Source organism: Eucyclogobius newberryi, unplaced genomic scaffold (assembly GCF_026437365.1).
Source record: "Eucyclogobius newberryi isolate DKJ021-1_F unplaced genomic scaffold, fEucNew1.0.hap1 SCAF_11, whole genome shotgun sequence".
NCBI lineage: Eukaryota > Metazoa > Chordata > Actinopteri > Gobiiformes > Gobiidae > Eucyclogobius > Eucyclogobius newberryi.
This window is the reverse complement of record NW_027315735.1, coordinates 4,512,348-4,538,182: the sequence shown is the minus strand read 5'-3', so window position 1 is coordinate 4,538,182 and position 25,835 is coordinate 4,512,348. Positions and strand designations below refer to the sequence as shown.

Here is a 25,835-nt window from a genome sequence, read left to right as displayed (position 1 = left end):
CCTAGCACAGCCCTAACCTAGCACAGCCCTAACCTAGCACTGCCCTAACCCAGCACTGCCCTAACCTAGCAAAGCCCTAACCCAGCACTGCCCTAACCTAGCACAGCCCTAACCTAGCACAGCCCTAACCCAGCACTGCCCTAATCCAGCACTGCCCTAACCTAGCACAGCCCTAACCCAGCACTGCCCTAACCCAGCACTGCCCTAACCTAGCACAGCCCTAACCCAGCACTGCCCTAACCTAGCACAGCCCTAACCTAGCACAGCCCTAACCCAGCACTGCCCTAACCTAGCACAGCCCTAACCTAGCACAGCCCTAACCCAGCACTGCCCTAACCTAGCACAGCCCTAACCTAGCACAGCCCTAACCCAGCACTGTCACTGGTTAGCGACCAACCAAACTGTGACAGAACCTTATATGTGACTGACCGTGGTTAAACCAGTCACAAGTTTACCCGGAGACATTTTGAGTTATTCGCAGATTCTGAAAGTGTGAATTCACTAAAGAGTCAAGAGGAGTGTTGTTTTATTGATGTAGTGTCAGGACTTGAACTGGACTTGAATCAGAATTAGAAGTAACTATATTAAAATGGAAATACTTGGATTACAAAAGGCCCTAAGTAGCATCAAAGATTCAGAATCAGAACAGGGTTTATTGCCATTTGTCGATAAACAGAATTCACAGGTGATTCAGTGCAACACAAACAACAAAACATTGAACACTTTTATATTATAAAAGTACTTCAAAAGCTTCTCCAACAATCACTCAACACCAGCGACCTCCATTTAATGTCCTAATGTCTTTTTCAAACCAGCATTTCTCCCACTTCTCTAAGAACCTCTTTTAGCAATGACATGTTGTGCATCAAATTGAGTTTCATAAGTTTTGTTGTCGTGCACCCAAAACACAGCCCTGCACCCATCCCACAGCCCTGCACCCATCCCACAGCCCTGCACCCCCACAACCCTGCACCCCCACAGCCCTGCACCCATCCCACAGCCCTGCACCCCCACAACCCTGCACCCCCACAGCCCTGCACCCATCCCACAGCCCTGCACCCCCACAACCCTGCACCCCCACAGCCCTGCACCCATCCCACAGCCCTGCACCCATCCCACAGCCCTGCACCCCCACAACCCTGCACCCCCACAGCCCTGCACCCATCCCACAGCCCTGCACCCCCACAACCCTGCACCCCCACAGCCCTGCACCCATCCCACAGCCCTGCACCCCCACAGCCCTGCACCCATCCCACAGCCCTGCACCCATCCCACAGCCCTGCACCCCCACAGCCCTGCACCCATCCCACAGCCCTGCACCCCCACAACCCTGCACCCCCACAGCCCTGCACCCATCCCACAGCCCTGCACCCCCACAGCCCTGCACCCATCCCACAGCCCTGCACCCCCACAGCCCTGCACCCCCACAGCCCTGTACCCCCACAGCCCTGCACCCCCACAGCCCTGCACCCATCCCACAGCCCTGCACCCCCACAGCTCTGCACCCCTGCACCCCCACAGCCCTGCACCTCCACAGCCCTACACCCCCACAGCTCTGCACCCCTGCACCCCCACAGCCCTGCACCTCCACAGCCCTGCACCCCCACAGCCCTGCACCCCCACAGCCCTGCACCCCCACAGCCCTGCACCCCCACAGCTCTGCACCCCCACAGCCGTGCACCCCCACAGCTCTGCACCCCCCACAGCTCTGCACCCCCACAGCTCTGCACGTGCAGCGTTCGGACCAGGAGCAGCCCAAGATGGAAAGTTAACGTGAAGTTTGATCACTTCACATGTAACACCGGCAGAACACGTCTAAAGGGGGAGTTTTCATTATGAACTGTCCGTCAAACGCAGGCTGGCCAAGTTTACACCAAACCTCATGGATGATTCACGTACTTTCTTTCTGCTGGCTAAAAGCGTGTCGGCACCCCAGACGCCAAGCGAGGGTAAGTGCAGAAAAATGACAAAAGAATGCCAAGATTGTGTAAAGAAAGTAAATAGACTTGTGGAAGGCTAAAGGCATTTGAGAAGTGAAGCTTGAGCCAGAAGATCTGCACGTGAACAATGCTAAAGAGGACAATGTTTGAAGAAAAAACATTGAGAAACCGCTGCCCCAAACCACGATTTATATTACACAGCCCCACGAGGAGCTGGAGCGAGGGGGGCCCCAAACCTCAGCTGGAGCGAGGGGGGCCCCAAACCTTCAGACTGAGAGAAATGTTCAGATCGACTTTTAGATTCATGTAAACCAGAATATGTCTCCTTTGTGTCTCGTTTGAAGGCATCTCTGTGGTTATAAGAACTGTGCCACATTGGACCTGGATTTACTTCCTGGTATAAGTCTGTTTGTAAAGTCAGTTTAAAAGTTGCAACTTTATTTAGCTTTGCCCGGATGGACTAGTGAGGATCAGTATCATGTCGCTAGAAACATGTAACAAGTTACAGTCCGGCAATAACCCAACGTGTTCATGAATGTGTCCCGTGCTGTCCCGACCAAATAAAAACAATACTAATCATAATAGAGGATAAAGTTAAAGGCCCAGCATGAAACTGTCTGGAGGTGTCACACATCATTCCATGGAAATAGAAAGTTAAAACTATACTTTCACATTCTCCGTGCAGATAGATACATTTAATGCCATAATGTGGAATATTATAGCTAAAGGAACATTTCCATGGAAACAGCAGGAGGAAGCAAAGTACAAATAGGGTTTGTGGAAATGCAAGCCCGCTCATTATACGGTCACAGTTTTTTATACAAATTCAATGGAATAAAAAAACACCCAAAGTGAAGCATGCTGTTGTTTTTGTCTTTTCTTTTTGGCTAAATAGTTACATATTGTGCCTTTAACATGAATTCAATGCTCAACATGTGTTTACTTTACTTAAAGCTAGTCCAAATCTCAGACAAATCCCCCCCCGAAAAAGAAAACAGAGAGAGATTTGGGTGAGTCGTAGCAACCAGTATTCAATATCCACCAAATAAATGCACACATTGCCCCATTAAGCGCTATACTGCAAGTACAGATCTATGCAGGCCATAGCCTTCTTTCACCAGACGTCCTATTGTTAGCACACACTCCAGTCACGTTGCCTGGACCCACAAGTTTTGCCCCAAACCTTCACCAGATGTTTCCAATTAAAGCGGCACAACTGGAGTGAGGACGGCTGCGCACTCCACCAAAATGGCCAACAACCCCAAGCCAGCAGCTCTTTCAGCTTTCAAATCACTTGTACTGGATCCATGTAAACACAGCATGCTATCTGGAAAGTGAGTCTTTTTTTGGGTGGTTACCATGGGCACCAACGCACCAAACAAAACGCAACACCGACTTTTACACTCCGACGTATTAAAAAGGCCAAGATGTTTAGAGACGATGGCAGAGGAAGTGCAAGGAGTCGACAGAAATCCCCAGAATCTTGTCAAGTGACATAATGTTGATGCTTCAAAACCTGAGCCGTTATTGTCTCGTTGACCGCAAACGATTTTCCCGAGACGTTCCGCCCGACTACGTGCTCAAACAACCACAACATTCTGCAAAATGTCCCCCGGGAAGATGATGTGCATGGGTAATTTAACAGGGAAAGTGTGTGCAGGGGGAATTTGTAAGGTGTCGAGATTTGGGTGCGCGAAAAGATCTGGTAGAAAGCACCTGTTATAGAAGACAATTCAAGCTTTTTACCAATGTATGTGCATCTAGATATTGGTCAAAATTGGTCATCGGAACGCAACATATTACCTTTAAATTAGCCTAGCGCCACAGTTTTTAGCAAAGCATAAAAAGCTTGTGTTGTTTTTTGGTTTAGTTGTTTGCGTTTTTTAGGACCAAGGTGTCAAAAGCTTCCGTTGTACAGTTAGCCACGCTGCATGGACGTGTCAAACCATTGTTGTTCAGTAGAAAATGAATTGCTATAATTTGGAGGGGCATAATGCATCTCACAGTCTTTAAACAACTGCAAATAAGAGACGATTAAGAGAAGAAATGCATTTTTTCCCTGTCATTTAAGTTCTGATCTTTACATCGCCCAAGAAAAATGCTAAACTTGTCAATGTCACAAACATTTGGTCAATTCCAAGACCTCCAAATGGAAAAAAAAGAAAAAGCTCTATAACCTTACACTACATTTGCAAAAACAATAAAAAACGACAACAACTTCTGCGAGCGCCCTTTACTGCTCACTGGACAGGTCAGCGCTTAAGGTCCAGCGTCAGGGCCAACAAACTGTCAAAAGGAAGAGCCCAAGCAAAATTACGACCAACACAACCAAAAATCTTACAGCTAGCACAGGAATTGAGTGCTGGAAAAGTCAAGCAGGGACAATGTGAAAGCAGACATATTTCAACGCGCGATTGGAAACAGATGCAAATCAGCAGCGGCTCGTGGGCTTTTTTTCTACTGCAAGAAGCGAACGTCATTACGTCATTGACAAAATGAATGGTTAGCATGCGATCGGTGAAGCAGGTACAGTCTGGGGATTACAGGGACGGTTCTCAAGAGTTAGCTTACCAGGGCCGCAAGGTGTTAACGCAATCGAATCGAAATTTAAATGGTCGCAATTAGCAAATCGCATGGACCGCAATGATTTAAATCCTTAACAAGATTTCCTGTTATTGTATACAAGCTGCTAACTCTGTAGTTTGGAGCTCTACAAACATATTCTTGCAGTACATTTTTCAGTCTTCTCTCTAATGTTAAAGCTCCTGAACGCGGTAAAAATGTGAACTTTGAACATAATCCAACAATTAAAACCAAACACAAATCTAATTGCAGATAAATTGTTTGTCCAAAAAAATCACAATTAGATGTTTTGCCAAATTGTTCAGCCGTGTTAGCTCCGCTCACTTAGCCCCGTCTCTTATTCTGATGTGCTGAAACAACCTGTGTCCAAATGGTTCTCATCCAACACGTCTCTGATTGTTGGATGGAACTCTCTGTTTCTGGTAGTTTCACATCAAATGTCTTTTAAATGAAGGAGAAATAACATTCAGTCCCATCTTTACAATGAACTGTATGGAATAAAAGGCATTTTTCCTGAAGTAAGAGGAATAAAAGTCAGGTACAGGTCGAGGTCCTTCCAGTGTCTGCTACATAACTGTGTCCTGCTAAAGAGCATTTGAACCGACCACCCACATCAACCTCCTGCTTGTATCCGTATTTAGTCATTTAGGCTCGCTTTAATCCTTTTTATAGCTTGGAAGCACGTTGACAGATTCATAAAAGTATTTGAAAATTATATATAACATGATCACACAACTTTTTGCTCATACTATACAACCCTCCTCCTCCATGTCCCCTCCCCTTTACTCCCCCTCCTTACATTTCCCCTTCCAGCTCCTAAATTATCCGCCCGGGCAGTGGAGAGATAGGCCTTCCTGCTTCGGGGTCGCGAGTGGAAACCGCAGGCAGCGCTGGGGAGGAGAGGTGCGTGGAAGTGCGGACGCTGCAGAAATGTTCCACTCGTTTGATGTCCCATGAGGCCGGAGCATCGGCGGAGGAGGGGAGGGCGCAACATGTCACTACTGAGGTGCACTTGATGTACGGCGCCGAGAGAAGGGGAGACGGGTGCGAAAGTGCAGGACGGAACGGCCAAACAACAGGGACGCAAACGTTTTCCCAGAGCGGCCAATTCTCATGGTGTTCAATGCAGCTTTAAAATGTTTAAAACTAGTTTCAAAAGGGAAAGTCTGCATTGTATAATACCTAGAATGGAAATATTAATACATCCGTGCTTGTTGGTGGTACATGGGTTTAATGCGTTTGTTCCCGTTGTCAAGCATTTGCTGAGTTACCGTGTTTTTAGGACATTAAAGATCTTTTTAGGATGTGTTCACTCTACATTTAGCTCATCAAAATTGGGACTAAAGTAGGACTAAACTTAAACTCCAAAACTCAACCCAAACACTGAACAAAGGCTAGACTTGAACAGAACCAGGTCCACAGCAAAACTAACACAGGAATTAATACCACAAATGATGTCTGTGCAATTTATGTAAATATAGAAATTGTATGTTTTCTGTGTTGAAAGCAATGATTGAAAATACTGTCTTGTTTAAGTTAAGGAATTTAATATTAAAAATGTTTTATTTGTTTAAAATATGTCCAAATAAAATATAATAAAACAAAACTGGGATAAATATAAAGGCTACATAATTTGTATCTATATTTTTATATGATAAAACCTTGCCAAAAATGTATAAGTGTGCAAAGTTTGTCTTACCAAAACAGGACATTTATGTAACTGGTTTATCTTTCCTAAAACATCCTCCACATTGAGAACTGTTGACCATGTCATGTCAAAACCACTGATGGATATTATGGGGGGTTATTCATGCATCTTATAGAAATTCCAAAGTGAATTTGAGTAGGAGACGTCCCATAGTAAAGCACAGAGAACAATAGACCTGAGCTGTGTGGAATCCACCATGTGTCTGAAGGTTTGTTGATGCTTCGGAGCCTGGAAAGTCACGTGGCAGAACAAATCATTCTGGGATCCATTATTACCACAGAGAATACGTGCCAAAGTCAACCCTCCGCTAACTCATTCTCCCCAACTCCCTGCAAGTCAAAGAAGTGGAACATTTTCTTTTTCCTTCGAACTCTGGACAGAGACGGGCATATTTTATCTTCCCCATAGTTGGAGCGCTGCACAGAGAAGCCATGAAGAAATCCGAGCCTCAGCCAGTACACAAGCCCAGATTTATATCCACATGTAGTACTTACTTAGAGAAAGGAGGGTCTAAATCACAGCTAAACCTGACGACCAGGGTTGGGGAAGGTTACGCTTGAAACATAAGAGGCCGGAGATTACTGCTTTGCTGTTAAAAATGGAGTAAGAGTGGCTATTTTTAAACTGTGCAATTCACAAGAGAAAGCTTCTTGTAAATGTTTCTTGGGACATACGTGAAGTTAGAGCGTTGCATCAGGACATGTTGTCTAACGTGTGAGCGCACACGGAACGGGAGGAAATGGTCTTCTTTGTGTTTTAGTTTGGCAAGAGCGTTTTAGAGCATTGTGAATAATAATAATATCAGAATAATAAGCTTGAGGTTGACTACTTGCCTAACGATAATGGGGCAGTGCAGTTTTAATAAAGACTGAGGTTTAGTTATTTCTAATTGTCAGTGATCAGCAGATCAATACTCATGCATGTGGTTTGGAGCAATGTTTAGAAGAAGAAATCTGACTATTAAATTGAATGATTAAATGTGTGTATTATTCTTTGTAAGACTAAATTCCTTGTTTTCTTATTTTTGCCTTATGCCCACCCCCACTCAAAGCCGTATTCACTAGGGCTGAGCTCAATATATCGATAATATCGTTATATATCGTGACGGACTTCTTGACAAAACGTGTAGCAATACAGAGATGTATATCGCAATACTTTTAAACAACATGAAGTCATTAGAAATGCCAAGTTCTACACTTCTGAACCTACAGCTGCATCAAGGCTGAGGAGCTGGAAAAACAGTTGTATTCTGACTACTGAGGGCATCGTGAACATGACATTCTAACACTAATTGTAATTTTGTTATCTACTTAATCCAAACATTTTAGTAAACTTTTAACACTGGTTTTAAGGAACATCCATGAAACACATATTGTATCAAGTTCCGTGTATCGGGTTTCATATCGTATTGTGGACCTTGTATCGGGGAAGGTATTGTGTCGTGAAGTACTAGGAAATACCAGCCCTACTCAACGCAGTATTCACAAAGTCTTTAATCCAGGGGTGTCCAAACATTTTTCACCAAGGGCCGCATTTTGACACTTAAACGGGGCAGAGGGCCACAAAAAACTTGACAATGTTGAATTTGTTGAATGACAAAGTGAATCATTCGAAATTTTGCATTTGACGTAATTGCAATGAGCCTCCACACCTTGAATTAGACCTAGAACATTAATATTAGGTTGGTATAACATCCATATGCCTGAATTTTCCCAATTTCACAGTAAAAAGTACTAGTTTTTGTTGTTTGGGCCGACATAGCAGGAAGCTGGAGGGCCAACAAAAATTGGTCTGAGGGCCGCATTTGGCCCCCGGGCCCTAGTTTGGACATGCCTGCTTTAATCACACTCGATGCCTGTGTCTAATACGACCAGACTTCACACTGACATTCATGCATCAGGTGTGTGCATGAAGTACACTATTGCATATATCACAGATTGTACTCATGTCATTGCCCACAATTTACATTTAAACCAGCTCTGAATCACAAACAACAAACGGAAACTCAATCAAATGCACAATTTAGTAACGCTATGGCAATTATAAATGGATTCACGTTTCAATAACTGTTTTCTGTTCAAAAACACGTCCTGGAGAATTTACAAAAAACACTGAAATATGAACTGACAAACTAATACAAAGAACCGCACATATTTAAGATGTTTGTTTGGATCTAAACAGCAGAAAAACACAGGACATTTTGTTGTTTGTGAAAGAAATGATGATATTTTCAAAAATTGCTGCTTTTGAGATTTTGCCCGATCATGAGTCTGATTTCACTTCAATAGCGATAAATCTTGCAGCATTAATAAAAGAAAATCAGTGTCAGTGGAGACGCTCAGCACCAGTTGGACGTTTGGTGTGTGTGCTTTAGACGGGCCAATGACCTCTTCCCAAATGAGCCGTGACAATCAACGTCACCGATCAAGAGAAATGCATCTGCCATGTGAAAATAAACCCGCTGATGCAAAACTCCACAGAGCATTGGACGCTCCCGCCGCATTCATTTATTATTCTAAGCAAAGGTCGAGCGCTGCATTTACGCGGGGCAGGAGACAGTCCGCCGGCCCGATCGTTCTCTTTTAATACACTTGTCCGTTGTCCCGAACAAACAGCGTTTAGCGGCGAACCGAGGTCAAGAATAGTGTGTGTAAATAATTTGTGTTTGAACCGGTTTAGGGGAAGCAACAGGGCGGGGCCACCGCACGGGGACAATTCACTATGCCACAAAACACAACAGAACGGGAGATGGAATGACCCAGAAGCAAACCGCAGAAATTGAAGAGCGATTTGGTGGACTTTTACTAGATCTTACACAATATACAATAATTCCAAAGAAACCTCAGACTGGTCCACCAGATTGGGCTCCAGGCTCGACGCTGGGTGGGCCCCTGACTTTAGTTCCAGGAAATTAGGGCTGTAGCTGCTGTAGAAGAATGGACGTGCACAATAACGGTTCAGTGGTCAGATCTGCACTAAACACAACGCTGCAGTTTGTGGATTCATGCAGCAGAGGTGAGCGGGAACAAAGATGATGTTTTTATTCATATGATTTAAGGAAACAATATTTGATCCGTCCCAATTGAACGTATTGTGTTCTAAAGATCTGCTGTTTATGAATCCATGGAACTGAAGTAGAGTTAGATCAATACATCTGTTGGCTGATATATCGGGCAGATATTTACACTGCTATACTCAGCCATTGACCTTAACTCTCCAGTAAATGACTCTGACGAACTGGAAAGACAAAAAGCTTTATTTTAACAGTACTGAGCAAGGAGCTTATTGCACAAAAAGCAATTTCACTGCTGCATTATTATAGGTTAGAAGTAAAATAGGGATGTCGATGTCTAAAACTCATTACTATTGATATTATTTTTCTTTATTATCTTTATAAATGTCATTAGCATTGCACTGTATACACAATAACTCCATTTGTTGTAGTTTGTAGAATATGTTTTTTGTGGAAATTATGAAAATCTGCCCTGTTTGCCCAAAAAATATCAGCAGAGCTTCTTGGCCATCAGCCGTATTGGGTTCTAAAATATTAACCTCAGAATTGGCCATTAAAAAAAAAGAAAACACTGATCGATTTTTACTTCAAGGTGAAACTTTGCCCCGCCCTCTCGTCTCCATGGAGCCCGAAATGTACTTCTAGCAATGAAAGCAGCTGTAATTGAACACACAAGATGGATGGTTTAATACCATACTTTGGAACATTCTATAAACTATAAGAGCTCCATGGAGACGAGCAGAAAAGTTACATAGTGCAGCTTTACCACTGCTGTGAACTCATGACTCTCCCGAATCTTTCTATAATGTGCTTTGACCGATGCATTGTGGGACTTATCCGTCTCCGTGGCTGTTTGCCAGATAAACTTGGTCTTTCTCTTTCATTTGCAGTTCAGCGCACGGCTTAACTTTATAAACCATGTCACGGCAGAACAATATGACCCTTTCCATGACCTCTGGACCGTCTGTCTGACAAATGTGCACCATGAGCAGCACCAGAGCCGCTCCACATGGGAAAAGAAGCCAAACAAGGTGAAATCCGAGACCCTGTTACATTTTTGCCTTATACTTCAGATTTAAAAGTGCTTAACATATTTTCTGAAATCCTGAATTAGCCAACGTACAAACCCCATTAGAACAGAACGACCCAAGAACGGCATTGTTTTCACTCAAATGATCTAGAATCATCCACAGCCTGATCCCAAAGCATTATTCTAAGCTGTTTGTTTGATCCCCATAACTTTTGAATTCTTACTAAGTACTACATGTTATTCATTTGCGACATTTGGAGGTACTTCATGAACCTATTCAACTCCAGAGCACGTTTGAGACTAAATGTTGTAGTTTAATCGTACTTTGCAACGCGAGAATCAGGTTTCTCATTGGTTTGCATCTATTTGTAGTAGTTTATCTCCCTGTACGGACTGAAAAGGTCCCTGAATAACTAAGTTTGTATTCAATGTTGATGGGATGGCACAGAAAGGCCAGTTAACAAATGGACTTACATTTAACTCCACTATTACAAACCAATTTCAACATCAAAACTCCATTAAAGTTCATTTTAACACCAAACAGGTCATATCTGACACAACAAAATCATAATACGGTATAAAACTGTGACGTGTTTCGACTCTTTCCATTGCAGAGGAGATTATAGTGAATGTTCCTGGCACGACTCGGTTCCGTGCACGTTCGGATGAGCACGTTTATCTTTGTTTAAAGGCGATTGTCTCGTAAAATGCAGACGGACAAGACAACGCCGCCTCCTCACCACATCCTCCTCCTCCTGCTCCTCTGGCCCAGAACGACCACCTAGTGCGTCCCCACCGCAGCCTCACCTCTGCGGTCATCTCTGCGGTCACCTCTGCGGTCACCTCTTCTACAGCCATGTCCGGACACATTACGGCAAGAATTACAGCTGTTTGGACTGTGCGTGCGCGACTGACCGAAACGTCAATCAGGCCGTGACTTACGAGGCACTTGGAGGTATTTTTTAACATTAAAGGACCAGCTCTTGGAAAAAAGTATTGAAAGTGCTAAAGGTAATAAAGGTAAGCCTGAGTGGGATGTAAATGTAACTTTGTTGGAGCTTTTTGATATGATCGTTGAGAAAATGTCCTGCAATAGTCTTGAGTATTGCACATTGAGAATTTTGGTGATAAGAGAGTCAATAAAAGACTAAGGATGTCACGATTATTCGATTAATCGATAATCGTGATTGTCCAGGTAACAGTATTTTCATCAGGACAAAAAAGTAATAACCTTGACAATTTAAGAAGCAAAATTAAGTATTTTTTGTTCAATTCATTGTCCAAAAAATAGACCTACGGTAAATGTAAATAACTTTTTTTATCTGGCAGTTTTTGTCATAATTAACTTTATTTTGTCTTTCAGAAAGTAACATTTCGTAATAGAAATAAAATGTAATATTTCACTGTTGTTTGTTCTCAATAATCGGGAATAATTGTGCGATATTGACAAAAAATTATACGTAACTTTTTTCCACTACATCTTTAGAGCGATATTCAGACGATATTTTCACAATGCATCAGGAAAGTGTAAAAAAAGTGTCTTGTTAAGGCTCAATTTTCACACAAAACAGGAATGGAACATAAAATGACCAACAAAAGTGCAGAAACGTCACTTTATACTTGATGTTTTTGTTCATTTCATATTAATCAGCTCTTTTTTGAGGTTATTTTTAATAACCTTTAATATATACAATACACTTCATTCTAATTTTACACTTTGTTAAGACCTGCTTAGCTAGGGAGTATTAGGAAGTAATTTAAAATGGTCCATAACACATATCAACAACAACTGCGATATAATACATATTTCAATATAAATCCCACTTTTAATTGTAATACATAATTTATAAACCATGTGGCTGCAGCGGATTAGACATTTTATCACTTTGAAATGGACATAAACTTAAATCACCACAAGCTGAAATGCAAATGAAGTCGTAGAAGTAGTAGAGGTTGTAGTAGTACTTAATTCATACTTTCTGTAGATATCTTCCGGTCAGTTCAAACCCTGTGATGGCTCTTGGCTCTTCTCAGACTTTTCTTTCACTGAAACTGCCGCAGACTAAGTAAATATCTAAAAGTAGCTATAGAGTGACCGCACATGAATATTCCTTGGACAGTAAAGAATGTAGTCTGCAGTACAATGCAACATGCCGCTATAGTGTTCACACTGTGAGTATATTCTATAGATAAATATGATGTGAATGTAAAGTGGCACAGTGGTAAAGTGGCCAGCACGTCGCAGAAAGATGGTCTGGCTCTGTTTATCCTGCTGCTCCAATTACCACCAATACAGTCTCCAGCGACTCTGACCAGAACATTCTCTACCACTAAGTGCACTACTGTCTAACAGTATTTAAACTGAAAGAACAGAGCTACAGTATCAGTCCAATTAGGTTCATTAGCTCTTCACCTTTTAGAAGTGGTGGAATATAACAAAGAAGTAAAAGTACTGAACTTAAATGATGGTATCTGTACTGTACTTCAGTTGAGTACTTTTTACTTTTACTTTACTACATTTGAGAGCAGGTGTCCGTTCTTTCTACTCCCATTTTGAACTGGACAGAAAAGTAAAAGTACTTTATCTTTAGATTTTAGATCTGCTGAAATAGCACAATTATTATTTGATCACTTTGATGGACACATACTGTAACTGTACTGTACTGTACTGTACTGTATTGCACTGTACTGTACTGCACCTGTTACTGTACTGCACCTTTTACTGCACGGTACTGTACTGCACTGCACTGTACTGTACTGTACTGCACCTGTTAGTGTACTGCACCTGTTACTGTACTGTTACTGTACTGTACTGCACCTTTTACTGCACTGCACTGCACTGCACTGCACTGCACTGCACTGTACTGTACTGTACTGTACTGTACTGTACTGTACTGTACTGTACTGTACTGCACCTTTTACTGCACTGCACTGCACTGCACTGTACTGTACTGTACTGTACTGTACTGTACTGTACTGTACTGTACTGTACTGTACTGTACTGTACTGTACTGTTACTGTACTGTACTGCACCTTTTACTGCACTGCACTGCACTGCACTGCACTGCACTGTACTGTACTGTACTGTACTGTACTGTACTGTACTGTACTGCACTGCACTGCACTGCACTGCACTGCACTGCACTGCACTGCACTGCACTGTACTGTACTGTACTGCACTGCACTGCACTGCACTGCACTGCACTGCACTGCACTGCACTGAACTGCATTTTTTAGGTTTAAGTTTTTAAGCGACTTTAACAGTTCCCGAAATCTGGCTGAATAAGTTTTACTTTACTTACTTTATTTTTTTTATGCAATACGTTTTACTTTTACTCCCTGTACTTTTACTTAAATAACAAAATGGAGTACTTCTTCCACCACTGCGTTTTAATAGTTTTCAAATTTCTCATAGTCAGACCTGTATTTTAGAGTCGTAGCTCGGCATTTTTCAGCTGCATTCGACAAGAAAACACAGAAAGAGCAGAAGAAATCCTTAAACCTGAGACACAAACTGACAGAAAAGCTAAACGACGAGTTCTACCACAAACTCATTTCTTGTTCTCGCACCTGGAAAGTCGTTTCTGTCCCAGGTCGCCCGCTTCCACGTGCCCTTCTCCTGCCGCGTCCTGACCTGACGGGTTTCAATTTCACACATCTTCTATCTCCCCGACAACCTCCACGCCGCCTCCGACGCCCTCATCACGTTTCCCCCGGAGTCTCACAGGCTCCGCATCAGCACAAACATGGAATTAGAAGAGACGGAATGAACCAGAGACCGCGGGAAACTTTGAAGCCGGTCGCCAGATAGATTTACAAATCAGACAGGAAAACATATATTATTCCCGGAGACACACGGGAGATGCAAATGTAATGCAGCCTAAATTATCCATAGCAACGGAGATCAACGTGCATTTGCTCTATCTGCTCTCGACAGCTGCATTCCCCGACTGTCCCAAAGCTCAGGCCGAAGACGGGATGCCCTGCTCCTCACCTGCTTTTGGCTCGATCCGAGGGCTTTGCAACTGTCTACGATGTCACAATAATGCAAGAGAACGAAGTACAGTACGTGTATAAGTACGTGTGTGTAAGTGTGCAGTATGTGAAGAATGACGGCATGAGAATAGCTAGTGTTTTCCATGGTGCATTATTGAAAACAGCGTGTCTTTGATGGTCTTTCCAGGAGCAATCAAAGGTTATTTTACATGGACGATGTTGTGTTCAGGTGGAGCTGATTGTGAAGGGACTGAGAGCTGTAACTTTCTTTGTGTGTGTCGCTGTAATGGAGGAGCAATCACACAACTAAGGATATATATATATATAGACAATGTGATTAGGGAGAGGAATATGTTTTTCCCTTTAACGACTGTGGGAGTGTGACGAGATTATAGTCAAATCATCATGTCTACAAGGCCTCATACCTGAACATGTGCACAAGAATACTGTACATTTTATATTTGTGTGAACCCAAGCGGCTACAATGACCAAATGGGAAAGTATTGAGCCTCCAACATTACAATTATGGACATCTTTAATATCAGACAATATTACGTTGGAGAGGTATTGCATTAAAAGTCAGAGAAGTGATTTTACTGCCAAGTTTTGGGTTCTCAGGGGATTTAGGATGAATGAGCGGACACAAGAGACTGTGGGAGGACTGTGGGACCATTGCTGTCTAGAAGTGGATTTGTATCATTGTCTTTTGATTTGACACAATTATGCGTCTACTTTACGCACTTTACTGGAATGTTTTTTATTCAAATTTTAAGAAGGTTTTTGTACTATTCAAAATGACGTAAGAATTAAGTCGTTAGTAACTGTGCAGACGGGTTTTGTTGCCAGTGAATAGATTAAAAGGACACTATGTAACTATCTGCTTGTTTCATGGAGATATTATTGCATTGCCTGGAATGGTCCACATTTTGGCATTAACATAACTATCTCCATGTGTCATCAGGCCAAGTTACAGGTCAGAACTGAGGAGAGATGAACCCGCTCACTGCAAGAACGCATGTCTTTCCTTTTATTTCTTCAAAATAAAAGGAACACAGACCAGAAACAAGACAAGAGAGCCTAACCCTAAACCCTAAACCCTAAACCCTAGAGCACGTTACGTCTGCAACAAGTTACAACTAATGTAGTAAATCAATAATTGTTAACTGCTCTGGACATGGACAGAAATTGAGCTGTAATTCTATGAAAATGACGTGGAAACTGTGTATTTGATGTACCGTATTTTTCTGACTATAAGTCACACCTTTTTTCATAGTTTTGGCCGGGGAGCGACTTATACTTATACTTATACTCTGAGCGACTTATATGTGATATTATTTGTTGTTTTCACACTTGCAACCACATGTCATACTCCAGTGTAACTTGTATATGTTTTTTTCTTCTCTATTATGTATTTTTTGGCTGGTGCGACTTATAGTCCAGAAAATACGGTAAACACTCTTTTGTCCATAAATGTGCCACATCCCCTCCACCCTCCTCCACCCTCTGCCACATCCCCTCCACCCTCCTCCACCCTCTGCCACATCCCCTCCACCCTCTGCCACACCTCCTCCACCCTCTGCCACATCCCCTCCACCCTCTGCCACATCCCCTCCACCCTCTGCCACACCTCCTCCACCCTCTGCCACATCCCCTCCACCCTCTGCCACACCTCCTCCACCCTCTGCCACATCCCCTCCACCCTCTGCCACATCCCCTCCACCCTCTGCCACACCTCCTCCACCCTCTGCCACATCTCCTCCACCCTCTGCCACATCCCCTCCACCCTCTCCTCCACCCTCTGCCACATCTCCTCCACCCTCTGCCACACCTCCTCCACCCTCTGCCACATCCTCTCCACCCTCTGCCACATCCCCTCCACCCTCTGCCACACCTCCTCCACCCTCTGTCACACCTCCTCCACCCTCTGTCACATCTCCTCCACCCTCTGCCACACCTCCTCCACCCTCTGTCACACCTCCTCCACCCTCTGTCACATCTCCTCCACCCTCTGCCACACCTCCTCCACCCTCTGCCACACCTCCTCCACCCTCTGTCACATCTCCTCCACCCTCTGCCACATCCCCTCCACCCTCTGCCACACCTCCTCCACCCTCTGTCACATCTCCTCCACCCTCTGCCACAGCGCTCTCTGCACCCGTCAGCTTTACACGTTCCTACAGTAGCACCCTGCCCTACATGTGCCAGGGCCGACAGGGGCACAGACTGAAACAAAACAAAAACAGTCTAAATGTGAGCAAAAGGGAAGGTCTGTAGAACACTCCGGGGTGTGTTGACTTTCCAGAGGGAACAATAGTGCAGAGGAGGGAAAGAGAGGAGGAGGAAGAGAGGAGGGGAAAGAGAGGAGGAGGAAGAGAGGAGGGGAAAGAGAGGAGGAAGAAGAGAGGAGGGGAAGAGAGGAGGGGAAAGAGAGGAGGAGGAAGAGAGGAGGGGAAAGAGAGGAGGGGGAAGAGAGGAGGGGAAAGAGAGGAGGGGAAAGAGAGGAGGGAAAGAGAGGAGGGGAAAGAGAGGAGGGGAAAGAGAGGAAGGGAAAGAGAGGAAGGGAAAGAGAGGAAGGGAAAGAGAGGAAGGGAAAGAAAGGAGGGGAAGAGAGGAGGGGAAGAGAGGAGGGGAAAGAGAGGAGGGGAAAGAGAGGAGGGGAAGAGAGGAGGGGAAAGAGAGGAGGGGAAAGAGAGGAGGGAAAGAGAGGAGGGAAAGAGAGGAGGGAAAGAGAGGAGGGGAAAGAGAGGAGGGAAAGAGAGGAGGGAAAGAGAGGAGGGGAAAGAGAGGAGGGAAAGAGAGGAGGGAAAGAGAGGAGGGAAAGAGAGGATGGAAAGAGAGGAGGGAAAGAGAGGAGGGAAAGAGAGGAGGGGAAAGTGAGGAGGGGAAAGAGAGGAGGAGGAAGAGAGGAGGAGGAAGAGAGGAGGAGGAAGGACTGATGTGGAACTCGTCTCCTGAAAACAACACTTCATCACTTTATGAAAACAATAGTGGGGTCGGCCTCATGGAGGAGGAACTTTCATGTGAGAACATGATTTGTGCTGCTTTGTCATGAGCGCGACTAATACTATAACACTGCAGTTCAACCTCTTTTGGAATGTGTGAAAAGCATTGTATGTTTCTTTGTTTGTTTGTTTGTTTGTTTGTTTGTTTGTAAGGAGGACAGAGCACAGTGAAGTGAAAATGATAGTATATTTCATGTGAAACACTTTTAATAACATTTGACCAAACCTCTAATGCTTCATCTGGTCTTGACTCGAATACAAACAGTTGTTCTTAAGCAAGGCACTTCAGCCCAGTGCGTGAGCGACTGATGGATGCTGAGCTCAAATGTCAGGACTTTGTTTTTGGACAATAGAAAGTCAATTTCAACATAAAATAGTAGCACTTTATGTACCATGTGGTAAATAATTGTAGCCACCACTGGGCCAAAACTCTTGTATTTATTGTTTTTGACAAATCAAAAATAAATGAGAACACCTTTATTCTGTTGAATTATTGTTTTGAGAATCCAAAAGTTGTTTCTTTTGTGTAACGTGTGCATAAACTTCAGATGGAATGACATCACCTGGTGTGACCTCACTTCGTGCAATTTTCAACAGATTTGTCAACTTTTATACACAAATTGCTTCTTGATCGATGCAAAACTATAATTCATATGTACAACAAGTATAAATACACCAAATGAAGTCAAAATGAGTAAATCATAAAAACCTGTTATATGCACATTAAGTGATTATTTTAGTATCAATTCTTCAATTTGTGTCTGATTTTCAAAAACATAACAATCTATAAAATATTCCACACAACTTGTGAAACAATGGAACGCAGTATGTGAACCCAAAACATTAAAACAACAGCTCTCTCTGGAAGAGCAATAACCCACTTGTCAAACACAGAACAGACGATGCTGATCTGACGTGACACACACCTGCTCCGAGTTCTGGATCTGGAAAAGGAACATCTCCAGTGCATCTTCCAGCTCTGACATGCAGGATATGATGAAGCAAATGAAAAACATCCTGTCAAACGGCAGGGACTGAATCTGGCTTCACCAACAATGGCCCGATCTGCTGCCAACAAAAGTCTTTTCAGAAACGTGCCCTTCAACGAACTCTTCACAGGAAGGTAAACCAGGATTTCAGAATAACGGTGTCATTTCCAGAGCATTCCAAACATCCCCAGCAGCTACAGCAAATGAGCAGCACATATTTTCCTCAGCACGCTACATTAGTGAAGGTGTTGAGGCCCTGAAGTAAGAGAAAGTGCACATGCCGCCTCCGCTGACACTTCTAATCTGCTGTACTTGACAATGATGCTTTCAAGGATGCTTGGAAGGTCAGGCAAAATCCTCTCTCTCCCGTCTCCTCGGCTTGACTCTGATTTGTTTAAGATCACCGCTGTCGATAACGCGTGTCCAGCCAGATTCTTTTTATTTGACAATTTCCAAAACATGGTGCATACATGAGTCGGTGCGGGAGAAAAACATGCAAGCCACAAGTCATGTGTCCAATCAATGGGGAGAGCGGGGAAATGGAGAATGTGAACAGGTCACAGCCCAAGGGATGGAAATAATCCCCTCGGTTGCTACTGTGTATCTGGCGCATAAACAGAGACGTGGAAAAACATTAGTCTACTTCTGAAAGTTTACACGATCGTACCGCAGTGAACTCTGACGCGCACCTACTGCCTGCAAAAATAGCTTCACTTACAATATGTGGTACGGCCAACCTACACAAGCATTTCAGCACCAGAGGAAGCTGCCAGGACAGACTTTTACTTCTTAAATCACATGCTCCGCCAGAGCAAAGGTGGTAAAGTCATCTCGCCCTAAGGTGACAAAGGTCAAGCTTGGAACCGATGAGTTTAAAGATTGGGAACGGAGAAAAGAGACATTGTATTCTTTTGTTAGGGCCAAATCCTTCCCTCAGGCAAGTACACTGTGGACATCTGATATTCCCGTAATTTACCTTCATTTGTTCCAACACACTGTGAATTTGTGTCCAAAATTGTGATTGCTGTTATACATTTTAACAAATAAGGTAACTGATACTTAATTCAAGTGGTTTAAAATAGAATATGAATATGTTTTGACGTGTGATTGCATCGGCCGTGACAATAAGCAACAGCACAATTGAATTTGGCAAAAGAAAACCGTGAACTTTCAGATGACATATTCATTTTGTCGAGTTTCTCAGTTTCTCTCCAAATATACGCGATTACTATATTGATTTTAATTATTGATTTTAACAGTCTCTACAATACCGTTTAGCTAATTTGTGCCAATACTTTATATAAAAAGTTAATTCTAATGTCTGTTTTGCGACTTTGAAAAAGCGGGTAATTTGAGACTGAATTTAAGGTTAATGTTACACTGGCTTAACCTATTTCTGGCAGGAAATTTGCTGAAAACCAAATGAATATTATGCAAATTAAATACCCAGATAAAATTTCACCCTCACTGCCATTACATCTTTTCACAAAGTATTAGGAGGTCACGCAATTTGGATGGTCACTTATTGCCCGCGGTGCAATTCATGGTGGTACCTCAGGACCACCTTCAGTGCTAAAACAGCTCCGGGCTAAAAGAGCCTAAAATGTAATACTGGCTCATGGTTCACGTCTGCACTGCATTAGCTGCTCTACATGAGACATTGAGGGAGCACACGTAGGCTTAAATGTGAAACAGAATCGGTGAATGAGATATTTCGGCTCAATGCCTTCCATAAAAGGTCCTTTTCCCTGATTTGTGTGGTTCCTATCAAACACTTATGTCATTAAAATCATAAAAGAGGATAAGAGCTTGTCACAGACACTTGGTTCCGTTTCCAACTTTTGAATAAAAAGGGGAGGAAGACGATTTGTAGAGGCCAGCGGTTTTGGAAAGCAGAACACAGTTATCGTGCGAGGGAACAGGGCCGTACTAAACCATATGATGATTTAACACAACACAGAACCGTCTTTGAAAAACAAAATTTAATTAACGAGCAGACAATTGCTATGGGCGGCTTAGCGCTATGTGTGACTTGGACACGCTGGCTCCCATTTTTCCCCCGTTCAAAAATCTTGATCTCATTTTGCATTTCTCTGTCCAAATGTCTTCAGCAAATGCCAATGTGTGAGTTCATGCCCTCCCGCTGCCAAACAGATCAGCCACAGCTCCGGCTTGGAATACAACAGTGTTGAGAGTAAATTAGCAGCGTACTCACCTCAGCGCGTTGTGTTCGGGGTTGGTTGGCGTCCGACTCGATGGCGTACACGTCCACCTGGTAGAGATCTGACCCTTTTTCCCGGTCAAGCTCAGCAGCCGTTTGTATCACTCCAGTGCGCCGGCCGATGGTAAAAAGTCGCCCGACCGCTTTCCCTCCGCTGCGTACGTTCACGATGAAATACTCCACTTTGGTTGAGGATCCCCTTGGGCTTGAAGCGTCCAGGGAGATGACGTTGGTCCCCGGTGGCTGGCCTTCCTTGAGAATGGTGATGTACTTTGGCTGAGAGAACACTGGTCCATCAAGGCCTTGTAGAATGATCGTGAGCTCGGTTCGGGATGTCTTGCGATCGGCGCCGTGATCGGTCGCGGCAACCGTTAGCGTGTACATTAGTCTGGATGGTACTAACTGGGAAGCTAGCCGTATGTCTCCGCTGTACCTGTCCATTATAAACGTGTCGGAATCTCCTTCAACCAATTCATACTCCACCTCACCATTCTCTCCATCATCAGGGTCAAATGCCAGCACTGTTGTGAGGATTGAGCCAATGACGATATTTGGCTCCGCAACAAGTGCATTCTGGGACACAAATTTCGGGATATTGTCATTCTGATCCGTCACCCATATTGTGACATTTTTAAGGGCGTAGCGGCGGAATTCAACAGGAAAGGCTTGGTCAGTGGCTTTTATGGTCAGCTCGAATAAATTGGAAAACTCCCTGTCAATTTCTGTATTGGTGAAAATGAGTCCAGTGCTGGCGTCAATGTTGAAGTGGTTTCCTCTTGGAACCTGTTGCACAATCGAGTACTCAAGCTCACCATTGATATCTGCATCCGTGTCATGTGCTATGATGTTTATGACTGAGGACGCCACAGGGAGGTTTTCTGAGATGGATTTGAATATGTCGCCGGGTGTGAAAACAGGCGGGTTGTCGTTGAAATCGCGAACGTGGATGACGACCGGGATGGAGGAGGAGCGCGGTGGTTTGCCATTGTCTTTTGCCGTGATATTGAGTTTGTAAAAAGACTGTGTTTCAAAGTCCAGTTTTTTAACCAGAAATATGCTTCCAGTATTTGGGCTAATGCTAAATGTGCCATGGTTGTTTGTAGCCGTGATGGTGTACGTTATATCCGCATTTTGGCCTGAATCGGAATCGGTAGCCGTCACAGAAGCCACAAGCTCTCCTATCCTCATGTTTTCCAAGACATCCACAGACAGAGAGGATTTAGGGAAGGCGGGGGGATTGTCATTTTCATCCAGAATGCTAATACTAAGCAAACACGATGAAGACAGTGGAACCTCGCCAGCGTCAACGGCAATAATTTTTAGTGAATAAGTTGAAGTCGTTTCATAGTCCAACTTTCCAATTAAAGTAACTTGCCCTGTGCCGCCATCTATTTTAAATTGCCTCTCCTCATTCCCCAGTGAGATGTTATAATGAACAAGTCCGTTTTTGTTCTCATCCACGTCAGACGCCGACACCCGCAGCAACTGTGTCATATTCAGTGCCGACTCTGAAATGGAGGCCTGGTAAATGTCCTTGGTGAACTTGGGCGGGTTATCGTTGATGTCTTGTATGTAAACTTGCACTTTGGCCTGGTCTCGCAGGGGCTTGGGGAGACCCTGGTCTGACGAGACGACCACAAAGCTAAAGACTGAGGCGCCTCTTTGTCTCATGAGCGTCTCGCGGTCCAACTGCAAAGTGCTGGTCAATTCTCCTGTGATGGCGTTGAGTTCAAAGTTTGGCTGCGGAGTCTCGAACGTGTATCTGATCTCGCTGTTCGGGCCAAAGTCTTTGTCCTCTGCAAAAACCTGGCCAACCAAGGACCCGCGCTTCTGCTCCTCTTCAAAATGAAACACGTAATTAGTGCTGTTGAATAGGGGGCGGTTGTCGTTGACGTCATCCAAAATGATGCTAACATTGACAGTGGCGCTAAGCGGTTCTACAGCCCGGTCTGAGGCCACCACCACTAAATTATATCTGTCTTGTGTCTCTCTGTCCAGCTCTGCTTTGATGTACAATTGTCCATCTGGAAAAATACCAAAGACGTTTCTTGTATTTCCACCTGCGATGTCGTACACAATTTCACCATTTAGTCCAGAGTCCTTATCTGTAGCTTCCACTTTGAAAAAACGGCTATTAACCGGTTCTGATTCTAGAATAATGACTTCATATGAGAGCTGGTCAAAAACTGGGGAGTTATCGTTGACATCATAGACACTGACTATTAAGACCAGACCAGAGGTCAGCTGTGGGAGCCCCATGTCTGAAGCCATCACCTCCACCTCATAGGAACTGGTGGTGACCTCAAGCGGCCCAGTCAGAGTGATAAGTCCGTGCTTCTCATGAATATGGAACAGGCCTCGTGGGTTTTGTTTGAGGCTGTAGACCACCATGCCATTAGGGCCTTCATCTGGATCTGAGGCTCTGGCCTGGAATATGACATGACCCGTGTTCCAGTTTTCAACAGCGCTCACATGTTCCACAGCGTGCATAAAGTGAGGTGCATTATCATTCAAGTCTTTGACAGTAATATTAACAAAAGCTTCTCCTGTGATGTCACCACCTCGGGCCACTATTTTGAGCTGATAAAAAGCCTGCTCCTCTCTGTCTATTTGACTGGATGCTATAATCTGACCTGCACTGTTGACAGTGAAAAGTCCTCTTTGGTCTCCAGAAGTGATAAGATATGATATATTTGTGTTTAAATCAACAGTTGTGGCTGCCACTGTTCCTATGACGGTCCCGCTGCCCACATTCTCAAACATGACAAAACTGTATGCCTTCTGGTTAAATATAGGAGGGTTATCCTGTGTGTCTATGACGGTCACAGTAACTATAGCCTGGGTTTGTGAGCGCAGACCATTACCATCTGTTGCTGATACCTGCAGCTGGTAAGCAGTTTTCTCCTCCCTATCCAGAGGCACAAGTGTGCTAATTTTCCCACTGTTGCTATTAATGCGGAATTTGGACGTGTCTCCAGCAGTAATGATATATTTAACAGTGCCATTCCGGCCTAAGTCTGAGTCTGTGGCTGAAACTGTGGTTACATAAGAACCAGAAGGCTCATTCTCCTTCACATTAGCAAAATACTGCACTGGGTAAAAGACTGGCCTATTGTCATTGATATCCCTAAGGGTGATGTTTACTTTTCCAGCCGAGTGCAGAGGGGGGCTGCCCGAGTCTGCTGCCTGGATGTGGAGTAAGTAGGAGGCCTGATCCTCCCTGTCTAACTCGCCGGCTGTGCTTAATCTTCCCGACACGGCATCCAGGCGAAACAACTCCTGGACTTTGGCCGGCGTCTCGGCATCAAATGAGAACCGGATCGTGCCGTTGGCTCCGAGGTCGTCATCTGAGGCAGATAGCACCAGCAGCTCGGTCCCAGCAGGAGCGTGCTCCACTACAGAAACGTGATACGTGCTCAGTGTGAATGTGGGCACTTGGTCATTCACGTCAGTAATGTTTACTATCAGTTTAGTGTAAGAGATCTTAGGCTGCAGCCCCTGGTCTTTGGCACTAATGTTGAGCACAATTTCAGATGCTATTTCCCTATCGAGCAGAGCAGCGCTGGTAACCAAACCACTGTTTTCACTGATGGAGAACCAGCCCAAAGCATTTCCAGACACGAGGGAGTAACGCAGGTTGGCATTCTGCCCGGAGTCCCCATCTGTTGCTGAGACCCCTTTAATGTAGCTGCCTTTTGGAATGTCTTCACTGATATCGACTCTGTACTCTGCCTCCTGGAATATTGGGGGATGATCGTTGATATCATTCACAAAAATAACTAGACTGGCATAAGAGGACCTGGCCATTGGCTTCCCATTGTCTGACACTGAGACAGTCAAGTTATAGGAGGAAATTCTCTCTCTGTCTAACACACTGGCCACTTTGATCAGACTCAGATTAGGCACTGGAGACGTGTGAACTTCAAAGTGTCGCTGCTCGTTCCCTCCTAAGATTGAGACGGATATGTTCCCATTGGCATTGGGGGAGTCTGAATCTGAAACAGTCAGCAGCGCTACAACTGTGCCAATCTGTGCATTTTCATCCACTGAGGCAAACTTGGAAGTAGTGGGAAAGTAGCGAAACTTAACCACCGGGTCATTATCATTAACGTCTAAGAGTTTTATGGTGGCTTCTGTCCTGCCTGACAGCGCGGGCACGCCACTGTCCACTGCATGGATGGTCAGGGAGTATTCACGTTTACTTTCAAAATCTAAACCCTCTTTGATCACAATCATACCCGCTTTAGGGTCAATTTGAAAAGGTGTCCCCTCATCTAGATAGTACCTGATCTCCGCATTAAGCCCCTCATCCTGGTCTGTGGCTGTGATCTGCAGAATACTGGATCCCACAGCTGCGTCCTCAAACACACTGGCCTCATAATGCTCCTGGTCAAAAGCAGGCGGGTTGTCATTTATGTCCTGTATGGTCACATTCACTTGCAGGTAGCCAAACTTTTTGGGCTCCCCCTTGTCCTCCACTTCAACGAGGAGCTGATAAAAGGGTGTCACCTCCCTGTCCAAGCCTCCTGTTGAAACAAGGTGCAAGAATGCCCCCTCTCCACTGGGATTGACAGTAATATCCAGCCTGAACCTCCTCTGGTCATTGCCCTTCACTATTCTGTATGTCGTGTGGTCCACGCCGTTGCTTCCAATGTCCGAGTCGGTGGCAGTGTCCAGGATGACCTGTCTCCCACTGCTGGCGTCCTCTTTGAATGACACCACGATGGACGCGTCTGGAAACACGGGCGAGTTGTCATTTATATCCAGCACTATGATTCTGACCTCTGTGGGGTACGTGGGCTGGCTGGACAGCACCACCACGTTGATGACGTCGCTCTGTAAAATCTCCCTGTCAATCACCGCGGACGTGTAAATCACTCCCGTGGAGCCGTTGATGGCGAAGAGTTGGTGGTTCTCACTGAAGCGGTACGTGAAGCTGGGCCGGGTCTCGATCGTCCCCACGTACGTCCCCGCGGGCTGCTCCTCCGGGACCTGGAACTCTTGGCGGACCTGGCTGGACGCTGAGAACCGGGAGAGGGTCCACAACAAGAGGAGGACCAGCTGAAGCCGGCCGGAGCCGCTGCCTGCGCGCGCCATGGTCACCGGGATGCTGTCTCACGCACTGTCCATGCCGTGTCCCAGCATCGTGTCCCGCGGTGCGCGCGAGGGAAAAGTCAATGGGAAAGTTGTCCAAAGTGTCCAAAAGTGCTCCACAAGTTGAAGTTATCCTCTCAGGACGCGGGAGAAACGTTAGTCCAACTGCGCGTCTCACGTCCTGAGTAAGAAATCCCTCTGAACGCGAGACAAAAGTCAAGTCCTCTGCTCCTCGGGAATAACAGAAAAAAGTTGCGTG

General features: G+C 44.7%; 1 protein-coding gene across 1 annotated transcript in view; it reads right to left on the bottom strand.

Moving 5' to 3' along the window:
* Positions 1-25,585, bottom strand: part of fat4 (FAT atypical cadherin 4) — a 177,541-nt gene extending 151,956 nt beyond the window's left edge. Inside the window, exon 1 of the mRNA XM_072435070.1 lies at positions 20,477-25,585. Within this exon, the coding sequence (XP_072291171.1) occupies positions 20,477-25,579 (5,103 nt within the window). The 5' untranslated portion in view covers positions 25,580-25,585. The remainder of the gene's footprint in view (positions 1-20,476) is intronic.
* Between the last annotated feature and the right edge of the window lie 250 nt (positions 25,586-25,835).